At 38.9% G+C, this 18,992-nt stretch overlaps 1 protein-coding gene across 4 annotated transcripts in view; it reads left to right on the forward strand.

Moving 5' to 3' along the window:
* Positions 1-15,141: 15,141 nt before the first annotated feature.
* Positions 15,142-18,992, forward strand: part of aplp2 (amyloid beta (A4) precursor-like protein 2) — a 79,500-nt gene continuing 75,649 nt past the window's right edge. For 2 of the 4 annotated variants that reach the window (XM_018095936.2, XM_018095937.2), the window contains exon 1: positions 15,142-15,307. In XM_018095936.2, coding sequence (XP_017951425.2) covers positions 15,236-15,307 — 72 coding nt within the window. In that variant the 5' untranslated portion in view covers positions 15,142-15,235. The remainder of the gene's footprint in view (positions 15,308-18,992) is intronic. The other 2 variants (XM_018095938.2, XM_018095939.2) reach the window with 1 other exon arrangement.

Raw genomic sequence — 18,992 nt, forward strand, 5'->3', positions numbered from 1 at the left:
TGAAGCTCACCACAGTGTTTGTCAAATGATGAACTCTAACTTTCACCCTTTGATAAAAACCCTTCTAATAATCCCATAGGAATGAATAGAAAGTGGGTGATTTTTTTTTGTGGGTGGGCTCTAATCTCACATTTCGGTAAATCTACCTCTTAGGGGCTTGAGCCTTTAAGGAAGCCCACTTGGGGAAAAATACCTCAACTAACAATTTTTTTCCCTCAAAACTCTGCATGAGTTTCTTTACTCATGCAGCGATTACTTTTTTTTTCAGATTCACTAAACTCAATATTTTTCCAAACTCAAATGTTTGCTTATTATCAAAAATTAGAATCTTAACAAATTGATTGAATAAAACTGTAAAATAGCTCAGTGGTATTTCTGCAAATTTAGATATGCGAGAAATTCACAATTAGAGAAGTGCTAACAGTTCAGTAAATTGGCCTGAACTGAATCTGGCAACTTTTTTGGAGTTCTAGTTTGGTGCCACCTCTTTTAATAAATGGGACTTATTGGCTATTTCACACTAGGGGGCAGATTTATCAAGTGTAAAATGAAAGCTCAGCACATAAAAATTCACCCACTCCATATTATTTCCTATGGGATTTTTTAAAGAGTATTTATCAGTGGTTGAAAGCTCACCATTTAATAAATATGCTTCTCAAAAATGAATAAAAAGTGGGTAAATTTTTCTGTGGTGACTCTAATCTCACACTTAAATATGCTCCTACTAGGTCTACAAGCCTGTAAGAGCCTTATTTTTCAAGGGAGAGAAAATATTGTATGTTATAAATGTGCTAACTTGTCCTTAAATAGAGGGTGTGCTGACTGGGACAAACAGTCATGTTTCCAGTGCAATGGTTCCAGTTCTGCAATAATTGAAAGAATGTTTAATCACTGCTGTTTGCTTTACCATATGTATCAGCTAGTTCTACAGTTAAACTTTAATTGTTTACAACAGCACACAGCTAGCCCAACAAATGAAAAACTATAATTGCCTCACAAAACAAAGTAACTATACTTTAGTATAACAGTAATGGTGTTACAGATATGATTATGAATCTGAAGCCTGCTTCTTTCAGGTTGTTTCTGCAACTACCTTTAATGCTGCACTTTAAAAAAAACACTTAGGGGCTGATTTACTAATCCAGGAACGGTCCGAAGGCGTCCGAATGCGTTTTTTTCGTAATGATCAGTATTTTGCGATTTTTTTCGTAAATTATCGCAACTTTTTCGTAGCCGTTACGACTGTTTCGCAAAATGTTGCGACTTTTTCGTAGCCTTCGCGCCAAGTACAAAAGTTTCGGATTCATTCAAAATTCAGTATCGTGACTTTTCTTGGGCCAGGTTGGAGCTGCAGAGTGCCTTTGAGTCCTATGGGAGGCTTCCAAAATCATGCAAAGTCTGAAAGTTTTCCCCGCCGTTTACGGGCGCTCAATACGAATAAGTCGCGACAATGTACGAGCAAATCGTAATGACTACGAAAAAGTCGCGACTTTTCGCGCAAGTCGTAACAGCTACGAAGAAGTCGCGACAATTTACGATAAAGTCGTAACGGCAACGAAAAAATCGCAAATCATGGATTAGTAAATCAGCCCCTAAATGTCCTTAAAGGGATTTTCTCATGATTTTTATTGTGTACTTTTTATTTCTAAGTTATGCTTTTTACATTGCAAATAATTCACTCTACCATTTAATATTGTATTCTTTAACCAACAAATGTATTAGTAATAATGGTGTATAGGCAGCCATCTTAGTGCAATGTGCTTAATTCTGAGCCTTCAGCAGGAGCCAGCACTGCACAATAGAAGTGCTTTCAGATACCCTATACTGGGTTTCTCCTTCTTGGCTTAGGACATCCACTAGGTGGGGAGCAATGGAATTGATTTCTGAATTTGTTTTGATTTCTTCAATGCTTAAATCTTCTCCAGCCTTCAGGAAACTTGCTTTTTGGAAAACTGTTTCTCACTTTTGTGAGGCAGGCAGTATAGGCAGTGTTTACCCACACGCTAAAATTCAGGACAGTACCAGAAGTGCTTTTAGCCCATGGGGGCACTATCACTTTAGCCAGCTGAATCCTTCAGCAGAGGTGTTACCTGCTTAGGCTAAAGTCCAAAAGAGAGTCACTCATGATGGGTGAAGTTTCCTCCTGCAGGCAACTTTGCAAATTTCAAAATTGAATACAAAAAAATATTATTTTTGTTATTTTACAAAACAGATTTCAGTGCAGGATTCTGTTGGAGCAGCATTATTACTAATGTGTCTAATGTGTTTAGTAAAAAACATGTTTTCAATTGACAGAATCCCTTTAATGACATACTGAATATTCTGGGCACACAGGTATCTGGGAAGCAAGGACAAACCATCTTGCACTTTCATACAGTCATTCATAAAACCCCCAAACTCAAATCACACAAAATGGAAAAAAACTCTGTGGACAGCTGCATTTGTATGCCTCCAACTGCTTACAAAGGCAATTAGCAATTGCAGATTGTATGGTTTAGGTGGCATGACCGCTCTGGTGCAAAATGATATCCAACCCCTTGCAAGGGCACTTCTAACATATTGTTTTCTTATTGAGTACAAGTTGGATGAGATTTCTGAAAGTACAACTGCATTTTTTTCTTCTCTCACTATCTCAGGAAAGTTGTACCAACACATTTAATTTAATTAAACCCTCCAAAGGTTCTGACCTTTTCATAAACACTTCTCTGCATGTTTCCAGATGAAGCTATAAGGGGTGCACAAATGTCATACTATACTTATCTAGAAACTGTAATCTACTTATTGTAGCTTTTAGCTCTCTGATCAGCTGCATCTGTGCTATGTGCTATTTTTCTATTGGAGAGACAGAACCTCATAGCGTTGGGGGGTAGTTATATGGTAAATTTACACTGGGAGTTAAGTAGCGTTTGCTTGTGGCAGCCTATAAATATGTTTTATGGTTTCCTTTGGGGGCAAAGTAGAATGCTTACTCCATGAAAAACAAAGTTATTTTTGCTTCTGATTTTAGTTAAATAACATTACACTGATCTGCCATTCTTACAGTATGTCTCACCTGGCTTATCCTGGCTTATTTGATTCTTCGGAAAACCTTACTAGTTAGCTCATCACTCTACAGACAGAGATCATTTGAGAGACACCTACCATTTTTAGTATCATCTAAAGCATGCTCTTGGTCCACCATATGTTCAAAAGACTTTAGCCCAAACAATGTCTTTACACACAGGGTTGCCATCAGGGGCTGGGGACTGTTGTCCTGAGCTTGGTCAAAGTTTGATCTAAGGGGGCCCAGCCAGTTAGTGCAAAATTATGCAAATGAAGTACCTTACATAACTGCTTTACATAAAAGTTTATGTAACACAGGTAATGCCAGTGAATTAACTGATTTATTAGCACATTAATTATTTTAACTATTTATATAAACTACTAACATCAAGGGGCTAACCATTTACTATCATTTTTTTACTTTAAATTAGATTCGGATTTTTTCGAAAAAGTCTTAGAAAAAAAATGCTGTAACTTTTTCGAGATTTACTATGCATCTAATTGGCTAAAAATCTGAATTCAACAATTCGCCAGATTAAACTTGCCGAGTTTATGTAGAAGTCAGTGGCTAAGGTCCCTTCCCTTTCCTTGAAGTTTTTTCTTTTGTCTCGAAACGTTACAGATTTTGCTGGGTTTTGTCTGAAAATCCAATCTTTTTCTAATTGTTTCAGCAAGAATTTGATAAAATCAGGATTTTAGTGGCGACAATTTGAAAAAATTTCCCTGCAACTTTTTTTTAGTAAATATCAGACATTCAGGAAAACAAATTAAGTTGAATTTGAAAATAAAAAAAGGAGAAATTATGGAGTTTTAGTAAATCTGCCACCAACTGTTCCCTGAATTATATGAGCTATCACCTACATGAACTTATCAGCAGTGAAATGACTAGTTATTGGGTCCCAAAGCAAAATATCATTGGGCACATAAATTTAATAAAGACAATTTCCATAAACATATTACAGATGCTAATGAGTCAAAATCCTACTGATACCTATAATTCATGTTTCCCCCAGCAGTTTCATGACCTGTTTCCTCTATATTTACAGTAATTTTCAGTAAAATGATTTGTGAGTTACCATAGTAGTTGTGGATGAAAAACACATCTATCACATCCAAGTTAATGGTTTTGTCCTAGAAAATAACTACCCAAATGCTAGTTTGGGTGTGGCAAAAAATGTTGGTGCTATGCACTTGTGTTCATAAGGAGGGCCCAGACAATATGTACAAAGTCCCAAGATTTCTGATGGTGGCCCTGTTGACAAAGTACCACGGACCAAACACAGTGTTTGGTAAAAAAATTATAAACCTGAAAAGAATAGAGGCGAGTCAACTGGTCTACGCAAAAAATTAATTGAGCCCTCTCCTCTTTCACCATTCCCTCTATACAAGATCCCTTTATGTGGCCAGGTGTCCAGTTGGATTACATATTAGCTGCATGCGGCTTTTGGTAAAGTGCAAAACAAAACTAATCGCTGCAATCTTCTGGGTGGCGTGTAAGTATAATTAAGAATTGAAGCAAAGAACTATCTTGCTATAAACTGCAACAATGCTTGACTTATTGTGGTAATATTATAATAAACTGTAATATTTTGTGAGATGGGCACTTTCTGCAAAGCATCGCATGACAATTTTGTATGAAGTGATTTGTACTGCAAAATATTATGCATTATAACCCACTTTTGTAAAAACAGAATCTTGCCCAATATTTTCTTATTGTATATATTACACTATGTATAGCTCTTAGAGACTCAATCATTCTCAACATATAAACACTGTAACAACAGATTTCTGAATAATGCTAGACAATGATTGCCTCTGTAGCACAGTAATAGTAGAGTAATACTTCTCCCAGAAATATGTCGAGTGATGACACAAAGAAAAAAAAGTTGAATCTGTAATTTAATCTATAATGTCTTTAATCTAAAATTCTATTACAATATTTATAGCACAGTCATGATCCATTTAAATGCCTAGTAATGGTTTTACCTATATTCTTCTGAAAATGTACAGAATAGACATCTGAGAAACAACAAAAAACAGAATTTGTCTCGTAGTGTTTTACTAATAGGATGAATAGTTATATGATTAAGCATCTAGTTCCAGACATGGGAATGAATTACACACTAAGTAATTTGTTTTATACATATACATCCAATTGTATGGTTGCCATTTTCTCTTTCACATATAATATTAAGACTCTTTCCTTATACTTTATTTACTTGCTTAGAGCAAAACTAAACATTTTTCTTGAAGCAAACAAAAAAATTGTTACCTTATCTGATACATAAAAGAGTTTAACATTTCATATAGCTGAAATAGTAATATACCGGTGTAATTAGATATTGCGACACTGAACAATGAACAAGTTATGTAATAGAAGTATTACAGATTTGACATTTATAATTCAAAATGCTTGGATCCCTAGTTTTCCCAGATAAGGGTGTATCTGGGTGTTCGTGTGTAGCTATGCCACATTAGGCTAGTATAAAAAAAACTCATTATTTTTTTCTCTAGGTTACGCAAACTCAGTGGTGGTTCCATAAGAATCCAAATGCATTTATGGGAGTAATGTTTGCCTCGGGGCCTCCATTCATTAGTTATAACATAACATATGATAGTTCCTTCCTGGGCTTCAGGACTCATTGTGCCAGTTGCTTCTCAGCCCTCCACAAAATACCCTGCTCGTGGAACATACTTTGACCTTATACTTTGTCATTCCACACTCCTCCTTCCAGAAAAAATCTAATTTCTTATAACCTTTCTGGGCTGTAGGTGTGAAGAAGCAGAAAGTTTTTGATGGAAAATACTCACAGTAAAGGTGGCCATACACGTTCAGATTTTAGTCTTCTACCGATGAATGTTTGGATATTGGGGAAACATTTAAATGCAACCATCTGAAACTATATTCAGACTGAAATTATAGGATAAAGCCCTAAAAATTCAAATTGGAGGATGTTTTGGCAGACACCAATCGTGCAAAAGCAAACACCATGATGCAAAAATTATTGGGACAACACAAGGTCCAAAAAAGTTATGTACGATTTTATCAGTATGTGTATGGCCAGCTTAAGTGATGGAGCTTCCATGTTCAAAGGTGTTAGATTAGCAACCAAAATGGCACCAGTTCCTCTAAGAGCTGTTACAGATGAGGAAATTAGTCCCCAGTGATAAAGCTCCTCTACCTCAGGAGACTAATCTGAAAATGTTTTTCCCACTGTCAGTAAAGTAAATTGCAGATGTGGAAACATACACATTGGCAAAAATTTTATATGCAAGACAAATTGTGGTAGCATTCAAGCTCATGAAAGACACCTTCCTTCCTTGAGACCCCAAGGTCTGCTTAAATAGAACTTGAGGTATTTAAAACTTTTCAATTTTTTGCTTCTACAATTTATATTATTAAAAAGCCAAAATCCAATTTATGCAGCTATTTCTTTTCAAGAAAGGAGCCCATAATGAATCTTCATCTGAATTTCCAGTTGTTTGTGTTTTCCTTAAGCAAAAGTTTACAGCTTTTATAAAATAAAAAGATTCTCTAATGTCTCAATTCTGCAACTAAGGATACAAGCTTGATTGCAGTACCAACCCGTGGGTCTGGCAAGTTTGTACCCTCATCCACACAACTTGTGTGTAGTGGGTGGGGTGGGCAGATGGTAAAGTTTGGCTTAACCCACCACCTTACTATGCTCTACTTCCACCTACAGACGCTGATATTTATAGACTTGCACCTCATGTGTCCTGCCCCTATGGTGAGTTAGAGAAGGGTTGGTTAGGCATGGGTCTGTAAATACTCTTAGGGCTGGATGCAGATCAGAAGGGGATGGGTTAGTGTCGGGTGCACATCACTAATCTGCAACCTCTCACTTACAAAACTATTGGTGATTTATGACCCCTTGGGGTGCAAGATCTTATTTCCAAAACACTTGCCCCCACTTGAAAACTGTGATTTGCACTTATGAAAAATAGGGTGTTCAGTGAAGTGCACTTAGGAGAGGGACCTGCATGTCCTGCCACTCCTGCAGCATAGACATAGCTTCTAACAAAGCACTACGGTAAATTAACCCTTTAAGTGCCAGCAGAATTTGACATTTCGGTCCCCCTCAGTGCCAGATGTTTTGTAAACATTCTGTGCTCTCTCAATTTAGAGGCTTTTACTGGGGGAAGGGTTAAGTTTAGGTAGGCAATCTATATATTGTTTTTTCAGAAGAACCTAAGCTTTCCAAATCTGCCTGAGTTTTTGTGTATTTCCACTTCTGGAACAAGATTTAGAGCTTGAAACACAAAAAAAAAAGAAAAAATGCTATTTTTCATGATATAGGGATTTATACCAGAAACATATTTTATTTTATGGACAAAAATACAACTGATTTGGAAAGCCTCATGTCTCCCGAACATGCCAATACCTATAGGAGATTTCTGACTTCTATAGATCAAAAACTCCCAGCAGTAAATTACCAAATTTTCAAAGCATTACAGCAGAATACGACATACTTTAGATTTCAAAGCCAAAAATCCTGGAAGATTAGAACCTGGAACCTGGAACCATATATTTTTGAAAAGTACGCATTTTGCCGAATTCGAAATGGGTAACCATGTCTTTCAACTCCTAAGTACCAAACGGCAATGCTTTACTGAATTTAGCAGTTTCTATATCTCCCACATAACATTAGGTACCAAGAAAATACATCCTAAATCTGAATCCAAGGGTCCACTGAACAGTTTGATGCCCATTGTGCATATGATCACCAATGTATCTGGCATTTAGAGACCCCAAAAGGACATTAGTACATACAAATTGCCCCGGAGATCTTTTTAGCTACTGAAAATTCAACACGTTTACTGCATTTTCTGTGGGGTAAAAACACAAAAAAATACATTGACCCCCCCCAAAACCATATATTTTTGGAAAGAACATATTCGGGCGAATTCAAAATTGGTACCCACGTCTTTCTACTCCAAACTACAGAGTTGCAATGCTTTCCCAAAATTGGTGGTTTTGATGAAATACCTGAAAATCACATCAAATCTTCCACTTTCAAACACCTTATCTTCCACATAACATTAGGTTTCAAAAAAACACACCCTAAATCTGAAAGCCAAGAGTCCACTGAATAGTTTGATGCCCATTGTGCATAGGATCACCATTGTATCTGGCATTTAGAGACCCCAAAAGAAAGTTAGTACATACAAATTGCCCCGGAGATCTCTTTAGCTTTTCTGTGGGGTAAAAACTCAAAAAAATACATAGACCCCCCAAAACCATATATTTTCGGAAAGTACACGTTCAGGTGAATTCAAAATGGGTACCCATGTCATTCTACTTCAAACTACAGAGTCGCAATGCTTTCCCAAAATTGCCGGTTTTGATGAAATACCTGAAAATTGCATCAAACCTTCCACTTTCAAGCACCTTATTTCCCACATAACATAAGGTACCAAGAAAACACATCCTAAATATGAAAGACCCCCTAACAGTGCAGAGACCCTAGAAAACTATACATTTTCCGAAAGTACACATTCTGACAAACGACCAAACTACAAAGTTATGCTAAACAGAACGGTTTTTATGACATTTCTAAAAATTGTCACAAAACTTGCATTTTACCTCATTATGTACCCCCACATTTTGTAACGTATCAACATAAAACATTCTAAATATGAACGCCAGGTGTTTACTGAACAGTTTGATGCCCTATATGCATAGATTTACCAAACTATGTGGTGTACAGGGGCAGCCAAATAAAAATAGTGCATATGAATTTTCACATTAGACGCTCCGGCTTGTGCAGTTTTTGCACCTGGTATGCAATGTGTACACATTCTGCCAAAACAAAAATGGGTAAATACAACTTTCTACTGCAAACTACCAAACTACAAAGCTATGATAAACAGAAAGGTTTTTGTGACATTTCTGAAAATCGTCACAAAGCTTGCATGTTGCCCCATTATGTACCCCACATTTAGTAACGTACCAACATAAAACACTCTAAGTATGAATGCCAGGGGTCTACTGAACAGTTTGATGCCCAATATAAATAGATTTACCAAACTATATGGGGTACAGAGGAAGCCAAATTAAAATACAGCAGACAAAATGTCCATGTGCAAAGATAAGTAACAAAGAACAATGTTAAATGCAATAAAATTGCTAAAAAAAAAAACACAAAAATCACTAAGATCAATGGTTTTTTTTTTTGCCTAGTAATATCTGAGGTAAGAATAACAGTTTGAGTATTTTGGCCTGGACAAATACAGTGTCTTGCAAAAGTATTCGGCCCCCTTGAACTTTTCCACATTTTGTCACATTACAGCCACAAACATGAATCAATTTTATTGGAATTCCACGTGAAAGACCAATACAAAGTGGTGTACACGTGAGAAGTGGAACGAAAATCATACATGATTCCAAACATTTTTTACAAATAAATAACTGCAAAGTGGGGTGTGCGTAATTATTCAGCCCCCTTTGGTCTGAGTGCAGTCAGTTGCCCATAGACATTGCCTGATGAGTGCTAATGACTAAATAGAGTGCACCTGTGTGTAATCTAATGTCAGTACAAATACAGCTGCTCTGTGATGGCCTCAGAGGTTGTTTAAGAGAATATTGGGAGCAACAACACCATGAAGTCCAAAGAACACACCAGACAGGACAGGGATAAAGTTATTGAGAAATTTAAAGCAGGCTTAGGCTACAAAAAGATTTCCAAAGCCTTGAACATCTCACGGAGCACTGTTCAAGCGATCATTCAGAAATAGAAGGAGTATGGCACAACTGTAAACCTACCAAGACAAGGCCGTCCACATAAACTCACAGGCCGAACAAGGAGAGCGCTGATCAGAAATGCAGCCAAGAGGCCCATGGTGACTCTGGACGAGCTGCAGAGATCTACAGCTCAGTTGGGGGAATCTGTCCATAGGACAACTATTAGTCGTGCACTGCACAAAGTTGGCCTTTATGGAAGAGTGGCAAGAAGAAGCCATCGTTAACAGAAAACCATAAGAAGTCCCGTTTGCGGTTTGCCACAAGCCATGTGGGGGACACAGCAAACATGTGGAAGAAGGTGCTCTGGTCAGATGAGACCAAAATGGAACTTTTTGGCCAAAATGCAAAACGCTATGTGTGGCGGAAAACTAACACTGCACATCACTCTGAACACACCATCCTCACTGTCAGATATGGTGGTGGCAGCATAATGCTCTGGGGGTGCTTCTCTTCAGCAGGGACAGGGAAGCTGGTTAGAGTTGATGGGAAGATGTATGGAGCCAAATACAGGGCAATCTTGGAAGAAAACGTCTTGGAGTCTGCAAAAGACTTGAGACTGGGGCGGAGGTTCACCTTCCAGCAGGACAACGACCCTAAACATAAAGCCAGGGCAACAATGGAATGGTTTAAAACAAAACATATCCATGTGTTAGAATGGCCCAGTCAAAGTCCAGATCTAAATCCAATCGAGAATCTGTGGCAGATCTGAAAACTGCTGTTCACAAACGCTGTCCATCTAATCTGACTGAGCTGGAGCTGTTTTGCAAAGAAGAATGGGCAAGGATTTCAGTCTCTAGATGTGCAAAGCTGGTAGAGACATACCCTAAAAGCCTGGCAGCTGTAATTGCAGCAAAAGGTGCTTCTACAAAGTATTGACTCAGGGGGCTGAATAATTACGCACACCCCACTTTGCAGTTATTTATTTGTAAAAAATGTTTGGAATCATGCATGATTTTCGTTCCACTTCTCAAGTGTACACCACTTTGTATTGGTCTTTCACGTGGAATTCCAATAAAATTGATTCACTGTAAGTTTTACAGACAAAGTAAAGCGAACAACAACTATGCATAACTGAAAATGCAATAAAATACCTAAAAATGCACCAAAATCACAGAAAATGTAGTAAAAACACCAAAATAACACACAAAAGGTATTGTTAGCGAATACGCTATCTGCAATGGCAATAAAAAAAAAATTTTCAGGCAAGAATAAAAACGATGCGATAAAAAAAAAACAAATTACATAAGTGTGTAAGTGGGGCTGGGGAACGAGTGGGGAGTGATATCATGCCACACAACGCACTGTTATGTTGCAAGCATCAGGCGCACATGTGTGCCAAAGACCCCTGGAACAGACTCAAAGGGCAGCATGTCTATAGGTAAGGAGATTCAGCTAACTGGCCGGAGTCAACCCAAGACGTTTCTTCAGGACCAAAACCCTTCCAATTCATAAAATACTGTACCTTACCTCTAGATTTGTAAATCAACAATGTCATGTACCTCGAATTCCTGATGACCACCTAAAGGTCCCCATACACGGGCCGACTATAGCTGCCGATATCGGTCCCTTGGACCGATTCGGCAGCTAATCGGCCCGTATATGGGGAGAGCAGAGCGGCCTGGCCGACCGATATCTGGCCTGAAATTGGTCAGACTGCCCCATTGCCGCCCACATAATCCGATCGTTTGGCCCCAGGGCCAAACGATCGGATTATTTTTTTTTTTACCTAAATGCTCCCGGATATCACCCACCCATAGGTGGGGATATCGGGGGAAGATCCGCTCGCTTGGCGACATCGCCAAGCGAGCGGATCTGCTCGTGTATGGCCACCTTTAGAGAACAGGAGGAGGCATGGGATCAAAGGAAATTGCATTCTTGATAACAGGCTTGAGCAGAGAAATATAGAACAAATCTGAAATGTTTATATTGGAGGAAAGATTTAACTTTACAGAGACAAAATTGACTATACTTTGCATAAAAAGGGACCTATAGTGTGAAGACACACAGAGCTATTTGTAGCAGCTACTTGTCATGGCTACTAAAATAGACAATGCTGATCATTTACTGATATCTGTCTCTACATGTGTTTTAGCAGAGGCGATTTTCAGTATTGTCTAGGGCAGGGTATTTTCTGGAGTTTAGTAGCTGTGAAAAAGTAGCTGCTACTAGTACAAAGTAGCTCCATGTGTCTTCACCCTAAAACAAGTCCCCAACTTAGGAGAAGGTTGCCAGGGAGCATGACAGAGTCCCCTACTTGAAAAGAAGGATGGGTATGTGGCAATCCTCTAACGAGCAGAAGCCTTTACCAAAGCCTGATGACCCCAGACCCAATGTTCTTAAAAAGCCAATAGAGGGAAAGTGTAAACACACAAAAAAAAAAGAATAATTCAGAGGATCATGTTTAAGATTGCTGTGAGCAAATTCAGCCTATAGGAGGAGTTCAAGCCAACTGTCCTGATTTTGCAAAAAGCAATGAAGAAACTGTTCCAGGGATTGGTTGTTTTTTTCAGTTTGTCTATTTCTTTTGGTATGGTGGATGGGAATGGAATGCCTGCCAAAATGGTGATACAAATCGGATCCCAGAGTAAGATACAATGGGAGAAGGAACACCATGTAAATAAAAAACTTCCTTAATGGTAATTTGGCTGGAGTGGGGGCAAATGGGTGGAGCAAACAGGAAACAGGTAAATAGAGATGCAGTACAGACAAAAAGGAGGCAATTCTTGGGCAGGGTAAGGCAGCAAGGATCAGAGTTAGGAGACAGACAGGAGTCAAAAACCGCAATAACAAAGGAACACAGGCTTGAGCGCGCTTGTCGCATCATGTCTGGTGTGATATCATGCTGCATGCCACAACCTTACATTGCGAGCTATGGCAGGCCCTCTTGAGGATCCCATCCCTGAGGGTCAGCAACTTTTATCACCCTGCGTATGGCCACCTTTGCTCAATTTTGCAGACCCACCAGGGCCACCAAAATTATAGAATAGCCATTAAGCACCAAACACTGTGCAGACTTTTTCAACATTTTAATTTTTCCTCTTTGAACTTCTCCCTCTGAATATCTCCTGTTCATTAAAATATAAAACCTTAAATGCAATCATCCAATTCCTCAAAGAGAATGTTACTTTTTTACTTTTCTAATAGCCACATACATCCTTTGTGGGCAAACCCTCACCTGGCTAAGCAACCAAAATGGTGGTCTGATAATAATTAGAATCATTATTCCAGTACCATCTAGACCCACTTTGGAGGACTTTGTTTTGAAAACTAATGTATACATCTATTTTTGACTTTTAAAAATATCACTATTGTATTATGTGCATCCATTTATTTCGTACACAGAGCACTGGGGACAGAATAGACAGGAATCTTCAGTATGCCTAGACCCCTGCGAAGATCAGGTGTGGCTGGGCGGCATGCCGCACACCATTTTATTATTATTCAAAGTCCTTTATTCTCTATCAAAACATTAAAACCACCTGACATAGGCTATACAGGGGGAGGTACATTCTCCCCATTTAAAACTCATTCAGGAAATTACATCATACTTTATTAACATGTTAAAAAGCTACCACATTTTTAACCCTTAATGCTTTTAAAGGAACAGTAACACCAAAAAATTAAAAAGTTTTAAAGGAAATGAAATATAATGTACTGTTAGCCTGCACTGGTAAAAGTTGTGTGTTTGCTACAGTAACACTACTATGGTTTATATATAATAGGCTGCTGTGTAGCCCCGGGGGCAGCCATTCAAGCTGGAAAAAAGGAGAAAAGGCACAGGTTACATAGCAGATAACGGATAAGCTCTGTAGAATACAATAGTGTTTTATCTGTTATCTGCAATATAACCTGTGCCTTTTCTCCTTTGAATGGCTGCCCCCATGGCTACACAGCTGCATTTGTTATAGAAACTATAGTAGTGTTTCTGAGGCAAACACCCCAGTTGTACCAGTGCAGGCCAGCAGTCCATTATATTGGAATTTCTTTTATACACTTGAATTTTTTGATGTTATTGTTCCTTTAAAGAGAAGATAAAAGGACAAACACCTTCTTTGTCCATTTAGCACTGTTAGAGGCATGACATTTCTCACCCCCTCTGCCCCACCCAAAGATCGCACACATGTGCATCCATTTATCTTGCACACAGAGCACTGGGGACAGGATGTGCAGGAATCTCCAGCAAAGATCAAGTGCAGCTGGACAGCATGCCGCCTCTAAATTTGAGCCGCCCTTGACCCGGGACTTTGTGCTGTGTTTGTATCAAGGTCCAATGGCCTATGGTTGAAGTCTGGACCAAGGAGGAAGCTGAGTTTAGAAAGTCCAATACACAATATCCAAGCAGTTAACAGCTCAAAGTTTCATTTAGGCAAAAGGTCAAGACAGGCAGCAATCAGCATAGTCAGGACCAGCAGATCAATCCAAAACAGAAATTCAGATGCACCCAGGAACTGCACAGAGAAAGACCTATTGTTGGACACTGAACCCCATTGTTTAGTGTCTATTTATTTTGATTTTCATGGCTGCAACCATTTTTGTAAACAAGTTTGAATATCTGTCAAAGCATGACAGCAAAGACTAAACTTGTTTTGTAGTAACGTGCAGGTTTACCCTTAGGTCAGGTGGATTAGAGTACACATTTGGGCAACCATTGTGGGTTTGGGTTGGGTGTGGGTCAGACTGGGAAAAGTAAACTCTTCCCCTGCTCCCAAAGTTTTCCTGTCTTGGAACCTAAGGTAGTGTACAGAGTGGAAAGACATGGGTATGGCTTGGATATGTGTTCTACAATTGCAACATTTTGCAGATTGGGTGTGGGTTCAGGTTTGGAAACATAATAAGAACTCCATAAATTCTTGTTAAATACGTTGTTTGCGTGTGTTTGTGTATGTATATAAATTGCAAAATAGCCTTCTCAGATAGAAAACAAAGCCTTGTCCCAGATAGAAAAACGAAAAGTCCACTGCAAGGGTAAGAAACTAGGATTTCAGGCAACCCTCCCTACAGCAGCTGACCTCTCCAAACAACGAAGTGGGTTTCACTGAGCAGCCTTTGTTGACTTGTCCAAACATGGACATAGGGGCGTAACATTCCATTGATAAATGAGCAACCCCAAATACCTAGACATAAGCGCCGCAACTGAAGGGGCGGGGCCAAATAAGATGGACAAATAGCTAAATTACCTTCTATTGGGGTGGGCGATGAGCGTGGAGGCATAGCCTCTTCTCCCATTGGCTGAACAGTGGATGCCAGGATCCGCAGCGCTGTGGGCGTGTGTTTACTTTCTGGGTGAACGGGCGTGGTTCTGGGCGGCACCTGGATTTGGTGACGTCAATTCCGGATGCGCTTAGAGCTTTCGATGCGGTTGGGTAAGGTTCTTCAGTCTGGTAGTGGAAGCTGTGGCGAGAGGAGTTATCGGGCGTGGGAGACATTGATATGGGGACCCCACCTACGCTGTTCGCTGTGATAGCTGTGATATTAGTTCCAGCACTAGCCGGTTATATTGAGGTAAGCCTTTTATTAGTCAGGTTCCCCTTTGATTAATCACTGCTTCGGTACAAACCAATGGAACCTGTAAGGTTGATAAATGTAGGCTGGGCTGCGTTACGAGCTATTTTTCTGATTTGTTTAAATGCTGCTTCTACATTTTAAGCAGGGAATTTCGGAACCCTACTGTATACCTGCGGAGAATGGGAATGGATTGTTGTCTAACCTATGTCCTGTTGGGGGGCAAAGGCGTTTTAATCCAGAGAGAGCCTGCGCCTTGGCCCGTCCTGCTGCGGGAGCTTGGAGAGACTGACATTGCTGCGACCAAGATCCCTCAGGGATGCTGTGCATGGTTAAAATGACGTTTTATTAGGACTGCGTAATTAGCCCAGGTTGATGAATCTTGCGCCTTGCTACCTTGGTAGGGGAATGGTTAACTTCCCATTTGTCTCTCAGGATATCCTTTAGTTCTAATGGCTCCACTCCACCCACTGCCTTTTCATTCCCTTCCTGGCACAGTTAGAGGATGCCTCTGTAAAGGTGGTGGTTGTGCCAGTTCTTTCGATTCAAGTGTGGCTTTACATAGAGAAGGCATTAGGATTTTTTAGGGGATTTTGAAAGGCTGATTATTTCCATTTTTGGGGAGATTACCCGCTAAGCCATTAAGCATTATTAATCGAATGGGATCTGATACTGTACAGAATGGGAAGAACAGGCTGCGTCTGTTTGTGCCTCTGGTAGAGAACTGGTTACATGAATTAAATGATTATCCCAGAGCTGAAAGGAGTCTGTAAAGCCTTTTCTGTTTTGTCTCCAGTTTCTCACAATCAGATTAGGTACATACATCCCTCTGCAATATTTATATGAAATCTCTGCATCTACCATATAACCCTTGTTAGCAATCTGGTTTAAGTGGATAAGGCTTGGAATTACAATCAGTTTGTTTTTCTCCTCAATATTTGTAAAGATTGCTGATTGGAATTGTATAATTTTTTACAGCACTTAATACTTGTAGGTAGGTTATTGTGCTGTCCATTAATGACTAACTTGGATTTGTCCAACAACAGCTGGGAGGGAGTGTATATTTTCTGTCTTGGAATCTAGGCCATCTGATGTTTATGGTTTTCACCTTCTTAGATATGTACTTGTTTTTCATATGAAAGGAAACTTTTCTTGTGTTGGGTTGCGTTTTGACATTTGCACAAAAGGTCCTTTTAAAAGATTATTTGTGGATACTTTCTGAACCTCACACACATTTTTTTTTTTCCCCCAAACCCAGTTGACTGCAGTGCCAGCAAGGCAATACTGTTTCAGCAAAATAATGTTAAATAAAAGGCAACTTTACTGTATGGTGATAAAATATGCACTGCGTTTTGTAATAGTGTTTGTGTGTGGTGGGGGGGGGGGTAAACCTGTTAATTATTCTCAGCTGAAAAATAAGTATCAACTTGCTGTGGATTAGCATAGATAAATTAAAGCTCTTGAAAATATATATTTTTTTTAATGTGCTGTGTTTAGACACCATTCTTTAATGTTCCTGCTGCAGTTATCTGTGCAGAGCATTTGTCATCTCTGGAACACTCATAAATGAATTATAATGGCATTTCTTTGTACTGACTGGTTGCCCCAAGGTCATACTTTTTAATATGTCCTTATATTTATGAGGAAAGCGTTCACTCCATCAACAACCTGGATTCCTCTGGAAGGGTTTGTGAAATTTTGATGTGAAAATTATGCATTCTTAGTTTTTTCTGTGTGAGGCTTTAATGCGTTTGCAAATATTCCCTGATCTATTTCTGCCTATAAATGTCTTGCTATTAGAAGAGGTGTTTCTGTAGCATTCACATTCCTTTCGATTGGTTTGCAAAGCAGCCTTGAGCTTTAAGCTAGGGATAGGTGTTTTGCATTTTAGCCTAACCGACCAGTTAGAGAATACTTGTAAGATATATATTGACAGTAATAGTGTTATCAATATTTTATTTTGCTACTGTTGTGGCAGCTGCATTAACCATTGATGTGGATTTTTATTTGACCTTTAAAACCCAACTTTAGTTACAAATATTTGGTTCTAATTATAATATTTATTTTAAAGTATTTTAATATTTGACTGCTTTGACTTCATGGTTATAATAAGGATGCAAGCTAGTCTTCCCATTTTATGAGCATGATTATTGTGCCTCCTTGGCCTACAAACTGTTACTGGTGCACTGCTAGGTTCATAACATGCTTAAATTGTATTGCATCTAGCACCTATGTGGCAGTCCCACTCATTTATGTGAATGAGGCAACAGGTGCAACATGTAGTTGCACAAAACAGTCCTGTACTTTACAGTTGTTATTAACTTGGTGGAAGAATGCTGGTCTGCATTTGTGTATTACATTTGCGCAAGCAAACATTTTGTCGCATACATGCAGGCAGCACAGCTCTGAGACAGGAACAAGGCAGTAGGCAGATAGTGTCAGGATTAAAGTTAAAATACAAACATTAAGTCAACATGTAAAAATGCCTGACATGCTTCATATTTTGCATACTTAACCATTATTTAACTTTAATCCTGGCTTTTCATTCTGTTCGCTGAGTTGCTTACGGTTTACAGGTATTGGACCCCTTATCTGGAAACCCATTATTAAGAAAGTTCCGAATTACGGAAAGGCCATCTCCCATAGACTCCATTTTAATCAAATAATTCACTTTTTAAAAAAGGATTTTCTTTTTCTCTGTAATAATAAAACAGTACCTTGTACTTGATCCCAACTAAGATGTAATTAATCCATATTGGAGGCAAAACAATCCTTTTGGGTTTAATTATTGTTTAAATAATGTTTTTAGCAGACTTTAGGTAGGAGATCCGAATTACAGAAAGACCCCTTATCCGGAAAACCCCAGGTCCCGAGCATTCTGGATAATGGGTCCCATACCTGTACTTGGTAAAAGTGGGTATTTTTGAAACCCAGTTTTGAATTATCTAGCACATGCTTTTTAAGTACAGTATTGTGAATTAAATATTCTGAAAAATTATGAACTGCAAAACGTTAACAAGCCTTCTGTTTGTCTCAAGTGCTTCATGTATGACACATGATGCAGCCATGCATAAAATATTGACTTTGAAATGTCTGTTGCAAAATGATTCATTGGTTTTCAGTGGGTGCAATTATGAGTTCTGCAAAAAGCTGAGTGTGTGGAGAAAAAAGGCAGATGTGTTTTGGCACTTTACCTCTCACTGTAATGGAGCTCTTTGTAAGTGTAAACCCACAAGACTATTAATTGCCCTGCTCTGTTTGCAGTCATTTGACCAACAGCCACAAGTATGTCTGTGTGAACCACACATTGTGATCAACACAGATTAAAGAAAAAAATGACCCTTTTTTTGACAGGAGCTCATTTAGCTGGGCTGATGTATAAAAGGTGAATAACACTATCTGAACTTCCAGAAATGAATATACTGTAATATATTTTTCTTTCACACATACCTCATTCCACAGATAGAAAGAATAATGTAGTAGTTTATCTGTGTTAGCTGGGACAATTTCCCCACCACCTCTAGGCTCACAGTTTAATTATGGCTTTATGTACTTGAAACCACTAAGATTTTGATAGTTGATGGTGCACAGCTTCTTAGGAAAGCACAAGAGAGTTCAAGTCCCAGAATTCATCACTTTGCAGTGGAGCAAGATGAGGGAGAGGTTGCATTACACTGTGAGCCTA

This window comes from Xenopus tropicalis, chromosome 7, assembly GCF_000004195.4.
Source record: "Xenopus tropicalis strain Nigerian chromosome 7, UCB_Xtro_10.0, whole genome shotgun sequence".
Taxonomy (NCBI): domain Eukaryota; kingdom Metazoa; phylum Chordata; class Amphibia; order Anura; family Pipidae; genus Xenopus; species Xenopus tropicalis.